Source organism: Microcaecilia unicolor, chromosome 8, assembly GCF_901765095.1.
Source record: "Microcaecilia unicolor chromosome 8, aMicUni1.1, whole genome shotgun sequence".
NCBI lineage: Eukaryota > Metazoa > Chordata > Amphibia > Gymnophiona > Siphonopidae > Microcaecilia > Microcaecilia unicolor.
The window spans coordinates 192,820,132-192,836,431 of NC_044038.1; the positions used below are offsets into that span (position 1 = coordinate 192,820,132).

Genomic DNA, 16,300 nt, shown 5'->3' on the forward strand with positions numbered 1-16,300 from the left:
AAGAATCGTCCACAGTACCCATGCATCATGTCCTCAAGAAGACATTGCTGGCAAACTGGGCGAAGCTGTTAACTAATCCCCACATTCCCAAGAAGATCGAATCCCAGTATCGTATCCATGGGGACCCGGAGTTGATGCAGATTCAGTTGCCTCTCGACTCTGGTGTGGTGGATCTGGCCCTTAAGAAGGTCAAGAGTTCTAGAGAGTATACTTCGGCGCCCCCGGGCAAAGACTCTAGAACCTTGGATTATTTTGGGAGAAAGGCCTACCATTCTGCTATGCTCATTTCCAAAATTCAGTCCTACCAGCTCTACATGAGCATTCATATGCGGAATAATGTGCGGCAGTTGGCGGACTTAGTGGACAAGCTCCCCTCTGAGCAGGCCAAGCCCTTTCAGCAGGTGGTCAGGCAGCTGAAGGCGTGTCGTAAATTCCTGGCCAGGGGTGTTTACGATACTTTTGATGTCACATCCAGGGCCGCTGCTCAAGGTGTGGTGATGCGCAGACTCTCATGGCTGAGCACCTCAGGCCTGGAGAATAGGCTCCAGCAGCGGATAGACTCTCCTTGCCGGGGGGATAATATTTTTGGAGAAAAGGTCGAACATGTGGTAGAATAGCTCCACCAGCGGGATACCGCTTTCGACAAATTCTCCCGCCGGACGCCTTCAGCATCTACCTCAACTGGTAGACGTTTTTATGGGGGAAGGCGGGCTGTTACCTATTCTTCTAATAAGCATAGGTACAATCCTCCTCCTCGCCAACCTGCTGCCCAGGCCAAACCCCAGTGTGCTTGTTCTCGTCAACAGCGTGCGCCTCCACAGGCCCCTGCAGCTCCCCACCAAAAGCAAGGGACGGGCTTTTGACTGGCTCCAGCTGAGCATAGCTGCAATCAAAGTGTCCGTGCCGGACGATCTACTGGTCGGGGGGAGGTTAAAATTTTTTCACCAAAGGTGGCCTCTCATAATCTCCGACCAGTGGGTTCTTCAAATAGTCCTTCTAGGATACTCCCTCAATTTGATCACAAAGCCTCCAAATTGCCCACTGGGAGCTCAGTCCTTCAGCTTCCAGCACAAGCAGGTACTTGCAGAGGAACTCTCCGCCCTTCTCAGCACCAATTCGTCGAGCCCGTGCCACCGGGGCAAGAAGGGCTGGGATTCTATTCCAGGTACTTTCTTGTGGAAAAGAAAACAGGGAGGATGCGTCCCATCCTAGACCTAAGGGCCCTGAACAAATATCTGGTCTGAGAAAAGTTCAGGATGGTTTCCCTGGGCACCCTTCTTCCCATGATTCAGGAAAATGATTGGCTATGCTCTCTGGACTTAGAGGATGCTTACACTCATATCCCGATACTGCCAGCTCACAGACAGTATCTTCGATTTCATCTGGGAACACGGCACTTTCAGTATTGTGTGCTACCCTTTGGTCTCGCCTCCGCGCCCAGGGTGTTCACAAAATGCCTGGCGGTAGTGGCGGCATCTCTACACAGACTAGGAGTGCACGTGTTCCCTCACCTTGACGATTGGCTGGTGAAGAACACCTCCGAGGCAGGAGCTCTACAGTCCATGCAGATGACTATTTGACTCCTGGAGCTACTAGGGTTTGTGATAAATTATCCAAAGTCCCGCCTTCTTCCAGTTCAAAAACTCGAATTCATAGGAGCTCTGCTGGATTCTCAGACAGCTCGTGCCTGTCCTTTCAGGGCCGACAATCTTCTGTCCCTCGTTTCCTGGGTGCGGGCGTCTCAGCAGATCACAGCTCGGCAGATGTTGAGATTGCTCGGCCACAAGGCCTCCCCAGTTCATGTGACTCCCATGGCCTGTCTTCACATGAGATCAGCTCAATGGACCCTAGCTTCCCAGTGGTACCAAGCTGCTGGGGATCTAGAGGATGTAGTCCAGCTGCCCACCAGTTTTCTTCAATCCCTGCAGTGGTGGACAATTCGATCCAATTTGACTCTGGGACGTCCCTTCCAAATTCCTCAGCCGCAAAAATTGCTGACGACGGATGCGTCGCTCCTGGGATGGGGAGCTCATGTCGATGGACTTCACACCCAAGGAAGTTGGACCCTCCAGGAACAAGGTCTACAGATCAATCTCCTGGAGTTACGGGCAGTCTGGAATGCTCTAAGGGCTTTCAGGGATCGGCTGTCCCACCAAATTATTCAAATTCAGACAGACAACCAGGTTGCCATGTATTACATCAATAAGCAGGGGGGCACCGGATCTCACCCTCTGTGTCAGGAGGCCATCAGAATGTGGCTTTGGGCTCGCCGATATGGCATGTGTCTTCAGGCCACATATCTGGCAGGCGTAAACAACAGTCTGGCCAACAGGTTGAGCAGGATCTTGCAACCTCACGAGTGGTCGCTCAATTCCAAAGTGGTCCACAAGATCTTCCAAGCATGGGGCACCCCCTTGGTGGATCTCTTTGCTACCCAAGCCAACCACAAGGTCCCTCAGTTCTGTTCCAGACTTCAGGCCCACGGCAGACTAGCATCGGATGCCTTTCTCCTGGATTGGGGGGAAGGCCTCCTGTATGCTTATCCTCCCATACCTTTGGTGGGAAAGACTTTGTTGAAACTCAGGCAAGACCGAGGCACCATGATTCTGATCGCTCCTTTTTGGCCGCGTCAGATCTGGTTCCCTCTTCTTCTGGAGTTGTCCTCCAAAGAACCGTGGAGATTGGAGTGTTTTCCGACCCTCATTACTCAGAACGAGGGGGCACTTCTGCATCCCAACCTCTGGTCTCTGGCTCTCACGGCCTGGATGTTGAGAGCATATATTTTGCCTCCTTGGGTCTCTCCGAGGGTGTCTCCCGGGTCTTGCTTGCTTCAAGGAAAGATTCCACTAAAAAGAGTTACTTCTTTCTATGGTGGAGGTTTGCCATCTGGTGTGACAGCAAGGCCCTAGATCCTCGCTCTTGTCCTACACAGACCCTGCTTGAATTCCTTCTGCACTTGTCTGAGTCTGGTCTTAAGACCAACTCTGTAAGAGTTCATCTTAGTGCGATTAGTGCATACCATTACCGTGTGGAAGGTAAGCTGATCTCGGGACAGCCTTTAGTTGTTCGCTTCATGAGAGGTTTGCTTTTGTCAAAGCCCCCCATCAAACCTCCTACAGTGTCATGGGATCTCAATGTCGTTCTCACCCAGCTGATGAAACCTCCTTTCAAGCCACTGAATTCATATCATCTGAAGTACTTGACCTGGAAAGTCATTTTCTTGGTGGCAGTTACTTCAGCTCGCAGAGTCAGTGAGCTTCAAGCCTTGGTAGCTCATGCTCCTTATACCAAATTTCATCATAACAGAGTAGTCCTCCGTACTCATCCTAGGTTCTTGCCAAAGGTGGTGTCGGAGTTCCATCTGAACCAGTCAATTGTCTTGCCAACATTCTTTCCCCGTCCTCATACCCACCCTGCTGAACGCCAGCTGCACACATTGGACTGCAAACGAGCATTGGCCTTCTATCTGGAGCGGACGCAGCCCCACAGACAGTCCGCCCAATTGTTTGTTTCTTTTGATCCCAACAGAAGGGGAGTGGCTGTCGAGAAACACACCATCTCTAATTGGCTAGCAGATTGCATCTCCTTCGCTTACGCCCAGTCTGGGCTGACTCTTGAGGGCCATGTCACGGCTCATAGTGTTAGAGCCATGGCAGCATCAGTGGCCCACTTGAAGTCAGCCACTATCGAAGAGATTTGCAAGGCTGCAATGTGGTCATCTGCCCACACATTCACATTGCATTACTGCCTACAGCAGGATACCCGACGCGACAGTCGGTGCTGCAGAATCTGTTCAGGGTTTAGAATCCAACTCCATCCCCCTAGGCCCATTTTTATTCTGTTCCAGGCTGCACTCTCAGTTAGTTGGATAAGTTTAGGTCAATCTCAGTTATGTCCTCGCCGTTGTGAGGCCCAATTGACCAATGTTTGTTGTTTTGAGTGAGCCTGGGGGCTAGGGATACCCCATCAGTGAGAACAAGCAGCCTGCTTGTCCTCGGAGAAAGCGAAAGCTACATACCTGTAGAAGGTATTCTCCGAGGACAGCGGGCTGATTGTTCTCACTAACCCGCCCGCCTCCCCTTTGGAGTTGTGTCTTCCCTTCTGTATGTCTTTGCTATGTACTGGACTGATGAACACGAGTGCGTTTGGGCGGGAAGACGGTCGCGCATGCGCACGGTGCATGCGCACGCGAGGGCTAGCAAACGCTGTTGCTAGTGAAGATCTCTGATCAGAGGGGCTGCCGTGGATGTCACCCATCAGTGAGAACAATCAGCCTGCTGTCCTTGGAGAATACCTTCTACAGGTATGTAGTTTTTGCTTTGTGCATTACCTATTTTTAAAAAAATATTTATTTATTTATTTATTTGTTACATTTGTATCCCACATTTTCCCACCTATTTGCATCAGGAACTTATCTCTTGCCAGCTCTCTAATATAAGATTTCAAGGTGAGTTACAATTAGTTAAAGTAAGAGACTGACAACAAACATCAGAAATGACACCATTAATAAAAAAACATTACATAATAAAATAACCAATAATATTAAAACCCCCACAGGTCTAACAAACAAGTATATTTTCAAGGCTTTGCAATGCAAAATAAAAAAATATATAACTTCCCATCAAGTGTAGTTTAGAGGGAAGATTAATCCAGTAATGAACAGCTAAGAAGAAAAATGATTGAGAAAAGACAGCTTTAAATTGTATATTTTTAGTTGAGGGAAAAGCTAACAACAAGTGATTACATCTTTGAGAGGTTGTCCTAAATTTTAACAGAGTCACCAGCTGAGATCCACTGTCAGGGTCAGTACTTTCCAAAAATTTAAATACAAGACAAAGTGCCTTTAAAAAAATGTCAAGTCTTTACAGGCAACCAATGCAATGCACCCAGCAAGGGCCTTATATGATCCAAGCATATTTTTTTTTTAAATATTAACCTAGCACTTAGTACCTCCCAAGTGCTCCTGCATTAATTTTTGCAGGTTTTGTATGCTAATGGGGACATTACTGCACAACCTGCAAAAATAGGAAATGCCCTACAAAAATGCTGCATTAAATCTGTGCTTAGGGTGTGGGAAAGTCCCACATTAGAACGCATTAAGCTCAGATTTTACCACACCTTTGTGAATGGACCCCTTAATGTGGAAATCCCAAAAACCCTGAGGACCAAGCTTATATAGCTCAGCTCTGACCTGACATGTAAGCAGGAAACTTAAATGTTTTTTAAACTGCAACATGTCTACTACCATCAGGATGTGCTCCATCATCTTCCTTCCCTGAGAAGCAATAAGGTAGCTTAATAATCCTGGGTGCCTTGATCATTCCTGAAGCACTGATGTTCTGTGGTGTGCCTTGTACAATTGGTTTAGCAAGGATCTTTGGGAAGATATAAGGATTGGGAAAAATAATTTGATAGGTTGCAAATTCATGTGCTTGCACAATTTTGAAATAATGCACGTTTTAGGGCCAATTCTACAATTTTAGAAAGGAAAAATATTGTATAGACAAAACCCTGTATGAAACTCCCTGATCATTTTGTAGGATCCTAATATTCAGCAGAAGCCCCACAGTGTTTTATACCAGCTATTACTCTGCTACTATTTGCTTTTTCTGAAGTTGCAGGATATTAGTACATTAAGGAGCCCTTTTACTAAGCTGTGTTAGGTGCTAACATATGCCTAACGGCTTAAAATATAATACTATGAGGTGCGCTCAGGTATCCTGTGGTAATTACCAAATTAGCACGTGTTAACCACTTGCTAAAAAAAATTTTCGAGGTGTATCGAGGCAGAGAGTGGGCATTCTTGCGCTAATCAGTTAGCGCAGTTTCATTACTACACAGTAACTGGTTAGTGCAGGAACACTGTGTGAGTCCAACAGTTACAAAATGTGTGGCAGTAAGTGCTCATGCGATAACATTTTTTTTAATGGCTGCACGCTAATGGCAACGTTAGCACACAGCCATTAATATGAAAAATACAAAAAGGCCATATTTACAGCTGTAGTACAAATGACCTCAGCACATAGGAAAAACCCATGGAAGGGTGCACTAAGGCCACTTTTACCACAGGTTAGTAAAAAGACCCCCTAAGTAAACAAGTTAGCTGTTTCCTAGTGGTATCAGCATATGCCCTTACAGGACTCATTCTTAAATATGGCCCCGGGTTTATAAGTAATCTGCTTTGTTTATTTTATTTACAAGATAGGCTTGTAGATTTGGTGTCTTGTTGCCTTGCAGTATCATCTTAGAAACAATCTTCTTACCAGGAGTAGAGCATTTACTCAAACAGAAACACGGAGATTTGTATGAAATTCTATTTATCTTCACATGTTTTGTTTTTTTAAAATCATTAAAGGTTTAACTTTTTTTGGCAGGTTCGTGTGAACATGGAGAATTTAGAGAGTCAGCACTTAACCTTGATGCCAATTTCAGTTCCTTACAAGATGTGCTCCAATACCTCACTACACTAACCATTACTCCAAGACTTATAATTATGGGTCTAAGAGGTTTTATTAGTCCAGTTGTTGTCAATACTTGTTCTTCACAGGAGAACAAAGTGAGGGAAACTCAAGGAGGCTGTTCAATGAGTCTAATTCTGACCAGCATAAAATGACCTGACACGCCTGTGTTTGGGCATTAGGGCCTGTCCCAGGGGTCAATATATCTCTTATATTCTTGACAATAGGACTATATAAGAGAAGAAAACAAGGTCCTTGCTGTGAAACATCTGTACAGTCTTTAAGGAACAAGGCTGCTGTATTTGACTGCCAATCAACTGGTGATTGTCAGTGACATAATACTAACACTGAGGAGGGGGAAGAAAGCCTCCAGATGATGTGGCTGGCACATTCTGTACTGTGAACAAGGAGTATTAGCAAGAATTGGACTTCAAAAACGTCTTGGACCCATGATTATAAATATGGGAGTGATATGGGATGAATACCTAACCCCCTTTGTATATTACAGGCCATGTATCCATTATAATTATGAATTGATAATGCATGCCAAGATATTGGAGTACATAGCCTTTGGTGTAGTTATACTCTGTTCTTAATGGATCAGTTGATTTTAGAGTTGCCAGTCCTTGGCAGATATTTATTTATTTAGATTTTGCTCACACCTTTTTCAGTAGTAGCTCAAGGTGAGTTACATTCAGGTACACTGGATATTTCTCTGTCCCAGGAGAGCTCACAATCTAAGCTTGTACCTGAGGCAATGAGGGTTAAGTGACTTGCCCCAAATCACAAGGAGCAGTAGGGGGATTTGAACCGCCCACCGCTGGATTGCAAGACAGGTGCTCTAACCACTAGGCCATTCCAGGATGCGTGTCTGGTGTGCCAGATTTAAAGGTTTGGCACAAGATCCAGTTTAAATCTGTGCTACTTTGATCTGTTTCTTTCTGTAGTGACCTCCAAATATTCGATTTTCAGAACACCTTGCAATTCCAACTCAAATCCATTTCTAGCACATTTTGCAGCACTTAAGTGACATTTGCTAACGCTAAATCACTGCAAGAAATCGCAATGTACAAATTGAGCTGTAGCTAATTGTGTGCTATATTGGATGTTTACAACTTCAGCGGCTCTAGAATCAATGAAGGTTATTGCAAAGGAGTAATTGGACGCTGCAAAGCCAACAAAAGAATAGTGCACTGGAGTTAACATGGCCCGTCAAACACTGCCGGGAAGTGAGGCTTTCTTGGATTCTGGTCATCTATAGAAGACAACCGTACTTGCACAGAAGTGGACCGTACTTTGGTCTGCTTAATAATAAGATCTCTGGCTTGTGTGTTCCTACCTCCAGAAAACTATCTATGATTTGTAAGTAATAGAAAAAAAACAACCAACCAACCGCTGTTTTATTAAATATAAACATGACATATCTCAAGCCCTGTATCGAAAACTGCTAGCTGCTGTGTGTGGCAGTGTCTACCATCTGGATAACTTCACTTTCTACTAAGGCCTGCCCTCCTCCGTTCATCTGTCTCATTTTCAGATTTGTTGAGCCGTATGTTTTCCTTCGTCCTCTAGAAACCATGAAAGTCCTCCTCCTGTACAGCTCACCTTTACATATGGACACCATGAGCAGCAGGGAGAGCAGCATACCTCCCAGCGTCAGCAAGCCTAACCCTGCAATGATGCATCTATCCAAATGGGAGCCCAGGCGAGCATAATACATCTCAAGTTTTTCCATCTCCCTGGCCGTCAGCATGTCCAGGTTGATGCCTCTCGCTTCCCTGGGAATGGTGTACGCGATCACCACTAACAAGATGCCGCTCACTAGCAAGATCAAAGCCGCTATGAAACCATAGTCCACAGAATGGTTACTGGACTCTGTCCCGCAGCCGTTCTCTGACCTCGGAGAAAAGTCTTCCCTCCGGGTCCTGCTTTCGGCATCTACCGGTTGGCTAGGTACAGTGTCCTGGGAGGCCGTGAAGCTAGTCTCCTGCTCTTCCTCTTGGAAAGAGACGTTCTCTATCCCAACACAAGGTGCTGAGGAGCTGTCCTCATTCTCTGGTGCTGCACAGGATGCATTTCTGAGCTGTCCTAGCTGCAAAGCATATGAAGACGCCATTGGTTGGCAGCTCTCTTGCTCATCGTCGGTAACGGGGTAGCTGCAGAAAGACAAGAGCACTATGAGAAACCTCATCTAATGTGCTGTCTTTCCTAACCACCAAGGAATAAACAGGGGTTGGTTTCTACATATATACATACATCTGATAAGAAATTTGCCTGGAAAGGCAAAACGGTCAGTATGTTTCCTACTTCTAAAAACGTGTATCCCTTTCGATACAATATTTTAAAAGCTGCTACAATATTTTAAATAGCTTGTATTAAGCTATTTTACTAACAACAGTTTTTTTAGACTAAAGTGCAGACAAAAATGCTCATTCCAGAATTATAATTAACTGATACTACAAATTCATCCCATTCACGCCCCCTCCCCCTAGGAAATGGAGGGTGGTTGTTTTAATGGGCAGTACACACTATGCACTACGATGTTTTCCTCTGAGAACTACAGAAAATGATTTGCAGCTACCTGCCATTTTGGGCGTGCATACAAAACAGCTCCTGGAAGAGGGTTGTAAGATCTCGGTGCAGAAGAGCAGGATGAACAGTGCCTGGTAATTCATTGCTAGGCCTTGCCAAGTATAGCACGTCAAATGCTTTTGTCCAGTCCTAGTGACCTTCTGCTCGATACTAGGCCAGATTTCAGGAGGCTTACGAGAAGCTGTCCTTTCAGGGGCGTTTGTTGTAGGGAATTGTCAAGCAATTACCCCCCCCCCCCCCCCCGCCATTACCTCATACATTACCATCCACACATATATACATGATACCCGCTGCCCTGAATCTATCAACAAAGCGTCATTCCTCACCTCTACCTGCTGGAACCCACACCCAGACTCGAAGTAATGAACAATGTCAAGTGCAGAAGTTACTAGCCCTCCTCCTCCTCCTTCTCCAATGCCATCTCTTGGAGGAGACTGGCAATCTGCCCTTGCTGAACTGTCTCCTTTTAAATCTCAGTGTGGAATATGCCGTTTTAGCGTGGAAAAGGATTCAACATTACCATCTAGTTTGAGCGAACAGGTTCTACCAGTATTGCTCTTGCAGATTAAATACATCATGAACTGCTTCCATCAAAAAATAAACATGAACCGAAAAGAACAAAAATTGTCGTGCTTTTAGGTCAGTTGTAGTGACCGATTGAGGGGGGAAAAAAGCCTACAAAAGAGAGTCCAAGGGGGATGAGGAGGACTAGGAAGATACATACCTGGGAGTGCATCTGCAGTCTCCGCAGTACTGGAGAGGGATGCAGCGGGAGAAGAAGCTGGCAGCAATTTAGAAAGACTGTAAGCTAAATCTTGAGCCATAGGCACATCAGGGATCAGCACAAGAAACTAGATCGCAGTCAGTGAAAATGGATAAGATCAAAACAGAAAACAATGAAAAGAAGGCTTTTCAGATTAAGAAAGCAAATAGACATGGAGTCCGTGGAACCTGCTTCTGTAATTCCACGCCTTTTCATTTAGCATCAGGCAGCTCACGCTGCAGCGGAAAGCCCTTTTTAATCGCAGCTGTCCTTTTCCTGTGCTCTTCCCAGGAGCCACAGCTGCCCATAATGAATCTACCCCAGACTTATCTGATATTCCCGACTGACTAGCGCTTCTAACTTAGATGTTTAACTCGTGAGTTGCTAGCGCAGGAGAGGCCCTGGTAGCAGTTCATCCTAGGAGCCCAGCCTATAGGCTTATACCAGGGACTCTCAACTCAGTCCTACAGGATACACCCAGCCATTAGTAGTAGTAGTATTTAGGCTTTCTGGCTATCCACAATGAATATGCATGAGATAAATTTGTATGCACTGCCATCATTGTATGCAAATCTATCTCATGCATGTTCATTGTAGGTATCTTGAAACCTGACTGGCTGGGTGAATCGAGAGGACTGGGTTGAGAACCACCACTGGCTTACATTTATTGGATTGTAGCGCCACCTACAGACTTTTCTAGTGATTACCTGCCTACACCACAACTAGGAGCAGCATCACCAGTATATGGAGAACCGAAAAGAGGCCGGACAGATTTTTGAAAATAACTGAAAAGACACACAACAAAACATGATAGCAGTGCTTGATGAAAAAAAGAGGTACTACTATGTACCAAGAAGGAAAGGAATTGTGGGGTGATCGTGTCTGATGATGGCCGGGTCACAAAAAAAGATAAGGGGATGCTATGGTGTATACTATATAGTAACAGATTCAGCCAGCAGTAAAAACGAGGAAGCAATGCCTTTGTAAAATCCATTGCAGAAACCCTTTCTCCAGTAGCCAATAGGACAGAATCACAACCTTTTTTTGTGGTTTTACACTGGTTGCCAGTGGTGACAAGAGTGAAATTTTAAAAATTATCTTGCATTTTTAACCTTGGCAGGGTTAAATTCAGGGCTGCTTTTACCTATGGACCAGGTGAGACTCTGGCCCAAAACGCCTGAGCCTGTGATGTCACTGGCCCTATAGGTTAAGTTGGCCCAGAGTTTACCTGACGGCATTGCATTTGCAGGGAAAAAGAAGAGCTGGCAACCCCCTTCCTCTTTCTGTCTCAGGTCACCTTCTCCTACCTTTAAAGGTAATTTCCCCCTCCCAAACACAGACAGCATTTCATCTAACACTACCTGCATCAGTGCCTCTGTGTCTTCCTTCTGCCACGCCCCAGCCCCTCTTTTGACATAACTTCCTGTTTCCACAGTGGTGCAGCAGAGGAAAGATGCATGGGCTTCAGTATTAGCTGTTCACTAACCAATTAGCACATGGTAACATGGAAGCACTAACTGGTTAGCACAGGAAAACCCACTCTCTGCCCCTGACATGCTCTCTCACATAAAAATAAAATTTAGCACACAATAAGCACATGCAGATTGCAAAGTTACCACAGGATGCCTGAGCACATCCCAGAGTACTCCATTTTTGCTATATTAGGCATGCATTAGCACCTAAACGCAGCTTAGTTAAAGGAACCCTATGTTAATTCATAAGGAAACACCAGACAACATTTATTGTTTATGGAATGTTAGTGGTTTACATATTCTATGCAAGTACTTTTCTTCCTTCCCTTCCCCTTCCTTAGTTCTTGTTGGATTTTTTTTTTCCTTTATCTTTCTTTTTCTGTGGCCCCTGTCCATTATGGGCCTGGGCTCCTGGCCAGGTTTCTTTTTATTTTATTTTTTTTAGCTGTTTGTTTTTCTGCAGCTATCTTCTTCCCCCAAAACCTTCCAGTGCATTTAAGAAGTGTTCCTGATGCATTCAGACCATATTTTTTTTTATTATTTTGCTCACACCTTTTTCAATATTAGCTCAAGGTGAGTTACATTCAGGTACACTGGATATTTCTCTGTCCCAGGAGGGCTCACAATCTAAGTTTGTACCTGAGGCAATGGAGGGTTAAGTGACTTGCCTAAGATCACAAGGAGCAGCAGTGAGATTTGAACCAGCCACCTCTGGATTGCAAGACCGGTGCTCTAACCACTAGACCACTCCTCCACTCCACATGACCAATTCTGTGACCAACCCACATGATATGTACTTGAAGTGCTTGGGCCATGATCATGACTCTCTAAACTGTCCTCTTTGTGCTCAAATGCAGAAGAGAAATCCAGAGTGGTGGTGAGTGAATGACTTTTTGGCACCTAGAAATCTGATTTCTCTACATTGACATTGAGAGCATCGATCCTCATGGCCTTCAGATTGGCATCAGACACTGGTGGCACATCAGCATTGAGGAAGTCTCCACCTGCCTCAACATCGAGTACTGGTAGCAGCACTACAGGTCAAGCATCCTTGGAGCCAACATTGAGGAGGCACCTGGATTCTGCATCCTCTTCAGCACCGAGGGATCCCAGTGCCAGGCACTGAGCATACGGAAAGAAGCATTGGCATTAGTCCCCTTTGATACATGGTGCCAGGGGCTCTGGGGTGTCAGTTTCACCAGCACCTGAGAAACATCGGTACTATGAGGACTGCTCCCCCTCCATGGTGGTGGTGCTGATGTGCCAGTCTCCCTGAAATCGGGACCCTGCTCTCGATTTGACAGAAAACCTTGCAGGCTGTCCTCACTCCGGCACTGCCCTCACCATTCCCGATGCCTGCCCTCAAGAAATGGCTCCAGGCCATGCTCCAGGAGGAGCTGGGGTGCATCCTATGACAGCATATTGCTGAGGCATCAAGGGCTCTTACACCTCTTCTGGACACAGTCCAGACCACCCTGAAGGCCCATGCTCTGTCTATTAGTTGATAGTTGCTGATCCCAGTGCTGTCTGATACAGTGACTATCTCCAGCCCATCAGGGAACGAAACTGTCTCTGAGACATGGATGGGTTCTGTGCCTCAGCACTTTCACCCAGGGTCTGGGCCTGAAAGTCAGCCAAGGCAGGTGCAGACTCAGATGTCTCATGATGTCAGAGTTGGACCTTTCCTGGGTGTCTGAGGGGGAGCCTGATGACTTCTCAGAGGAGAGGTCTCTGGGCCTTCCTCCAGGCCACTCCCTATCACAAAGGTCCCTACCTGAGGACCTCTCCTTTGTAGGAATTTAATGGGAGATGGCAGAGGCCATTCCAATTGGAGATAGAAGACACGCCCAGGGCATAGCTAATGACAATCCTAGGCTATGATTCTCCACCTGAGGCAGTGACAGTGCTCATTAATGAGGTTCTCAGGGATGCACAGATGAGGAATTGGGCGTCCACTCTCTCTGTGCAGGTTACCCTAAGAAGGTGGACTCTATATCCAGAAAGCTCTTAGATTCGAGAAATCCCAGTTGCCCCACCACTCCATGGTAGTCAAATCCACTCTCAAGTGAGCCAGAAGTTTGAAGGGCCATGCCTCAGCTCCCTAAGGCAAGGATTCTTGCACTCTGGATTAATTTGGGAGGAAGTTTTTTCAGGCCTCAATGTTCATCTCCTGCATCCAATCTTACCAGCTCTACACAAGCTTATACTTTAAGTCCTTGGTGGGTGGTATGCTCGAATTTGCTAGATAGCCAACAAGCAGAAGGAGTGCAGAAAACACTTGGCTAGGAGCACTTTTGATTCATTTGATGTGGCATCTAGGCTCTCCAACTTGGATGTCAGAATGCACAGACACTCATGATTGCATGTTTTAGACCTGGAACCAATGGTAAAAGCCTAGCGGATGATCTTTGCCGAAGGGACAACCTTTTTGGGAACAAGGTGAAGGAAGTGGCAAACCTCATTGAGAAGAGGTCCAACACCGTCAAATCCCTCTTCTGGCCTGCCCCTTCTGCATCTCGGAGGTTCTCTGGCAGGAACCAGAGATCTTCCTACTACTCTCAAAAGTGTAGGTACACTTCTGCTTCTCGTCCTCAGCAACAGTCTCAGCCTGCTCACCCCCACCCACAGCAGCAGCATACCCAGAAGGCTCAGCCAGCTCCTCAGTCTAAGCAGGGGGGTGAGCTTTTGACTGGTTCCACAGGAGCATAGCCACCATAAAAGTAGCTGTCCCAGATGACCTGCTGGTGAGAGGGAAGCTGAACCTTTCCAAGAAAGGTGGCCCCTTGTAACCTCAGACTAGTAGATACTCCAAATTGTCCAAGTGGGCTACACTCTCAATTGGCAACAAAGACCTCCAAATTGCCTACCAAGAGCTTCATATCTCAACTCTCAGCACTGGAAAGTGCTTGCAGAGGAACTCTCTTCCCTTCTCAAGGCCCATGTGGTCAAACCTGTCCCACAAGGGGAAAAAGGGAAGGGATTCTATTCCAGGTACTTCCTGGAGCCCAAGAAAATGGGGGGGATTCCATACTACCCTAGACTTAAGGGCCTTGAACAAATATGTTGTCAAAGAGAAGTTCAGGATGGCTTCCCTGGGTATCCTTCTCCCCATGTTTCAAAAAAAAATGATTGGCTATGCCCTCTGGACTTAAAGGATGCCTATACTCACATTCAGAAACTCAAAAGTCACTGGAAGTATCTGGGATTTTGCGTAGAGAAACACCATTACCTGCCATCTGGCCTTGCATCTGCTCCCAGGATATTCACAAAGTTCCTTGCTGAAGTTGATGCATCACTACGCAGACTGGGAGTTCACATGTTTCCCTGCTTGGACAATTGGTTGGTCAAGAGCACATCAAAGGATGGTGCTCAGGAGTCCATGCGGAGGACAATTTGGGTGTTGGAGCAAATAAGGTTTGTCATCAACTACCCCAAGTTCCATCCCATCTAGCTCCGGTTCAGTGATTGGAGTACATTGGAGCCCTGCTAGACACAGTTCAGGCATGGGCAAATGCACTTGTTGCCTTCGCTACTCAGGTTTGGAGCAGCCAGCAGGTCACAGCTCGGCAGATGTCGAAGTTGTTGGGTCACATGGCCTCTACATTGCATGTCACTCCCGTGGCACATCTCCATTTGTGGAGCACCCAATGAACTCTAGATTCTCAATGGAGTCAGTCCGCTGGGAACTTTGTGAATGTCATCTCGGTCACCCCAGAGTTGGCTCGTTCACTTCTCTGGTGGATAATTTGGTCTAATTTGACCCTTGGACTCCCATTCCAATTCCCCCACACCAGAAGGTACTGACCACAGATGTATCCACTCTGGTTTGGGAAGTCCATGCAGATGGGCTTCACACCCAAGGAACCTGGTCAGCTTAGGGGATTGAGCTTCAGATCAACCTTCTAGAGCTACAGGCAATCTGGAACATTCTAAGGACTTTCAGAGATTGGCTGTTGAACCAAATTGTGCTAATTTGGACAATCAGTTTTCCATGTACTATATGAACAAGTGGGGGGGGGGGGGGGAGTACAGATTCCTACCCCTTGTGTCAGGGGGAATTTGAGATATGGTACTGGGCCACTGCCGATAGCATAGTGTTCAGAATGACATACCTAGTGGGGAAAGACAACAGTGTGGTGGACTGGCTAAGCAGGGTGATGCAACCACACAAGTGGTCTCTCAACGTGGTCATTGCCTGTAACATCTTCCAAGTGGGGTACCTCCTCGGTAGATCCCTTCACCACTCATATCAACAACAAAGTTCCTCAGTACTGCTCCAAACTCAGGTTGCATGAAAAACTAGCGTCAGATGCTTTCCTCCTTCACTGAAGGTGGGTCTTCTATATGTGTATCCTTCCACTCCCCTGGTAGGGAAGACTTTGATGAAACTCAAGCAGGACAAGGGAACCATGATCCTGATCATGCCTTACTGGCTGAGACAGATATGGTTCCCTCTTCTTCTGGAGCTTTCCTCTGAAGAACCATAGAGACTGGACTGTTTTCCAACTCTCATCATGCAGAACGAGGGTTTTTTTCTGCTTCCCAACCTCCAGTCTCTGGCCCTCACAGCCTGGATGTTGAGAGCCTAGAATTTGCATCCCTGCAGCTTCCCGAGGGTGTCTCCAAGGTTTTGCTGGCTTCCAGGAAAGATTCCACCAAGAAGTGTTAATATTTTAAATGAATGAAGTTTGCCGTGTGGTGTGAGGGCAGGGCCCTAGATCCTCTCTCTTTACCTACACAAAACCTGCTGGGATACCTCCTGCACCTCTCTGAGTCTGGTTTGAAAACCAACTCTGTAAGAGTTCACCTCTGTGCAATCAGTGCCTATCACCACCATGTGAGAAGTAGGCCCATCTCTGTACAGCCTTTAGTTGTTCTCTTCATGAGAGGTTTGATGTTGACAGTCCCCTCTCAAACCTCCAACCGTGTAATAGGACCTCAACATCAGTCTCCTTTTGAGCCACTTGACTCCTGTCATCTGAAGTACTTAACTTGGAAGATCTAATTTCTGGTAG

At 46.3% G+C, this 16,300-nt stretch overlaps 1 protein-coding gene across 1 annotated transcript in view; it reads right to left on the minus strand.

The window, feature by feature from the left end:
• Window positions 1–7,905: 7,905 nt before the first annotated feature.
• The window catches only part of TMEM74B (transmembrane protein 74B), a 37,856-nt gene continuing 29,461 nt past the window's right edge, over window positions 7,906–16,300 (minus strand). Inside the window, exon 2 of the mRNA XM_030213441.1 lies at window positions 7,906–8,614. Within this exon, the coding sequence (XP_030069301.1) occupies window positions 7,906–8,614 (709 nt within the window). The remainder of the gene's footprint in view (window positions 8,615–16,300) is intronic.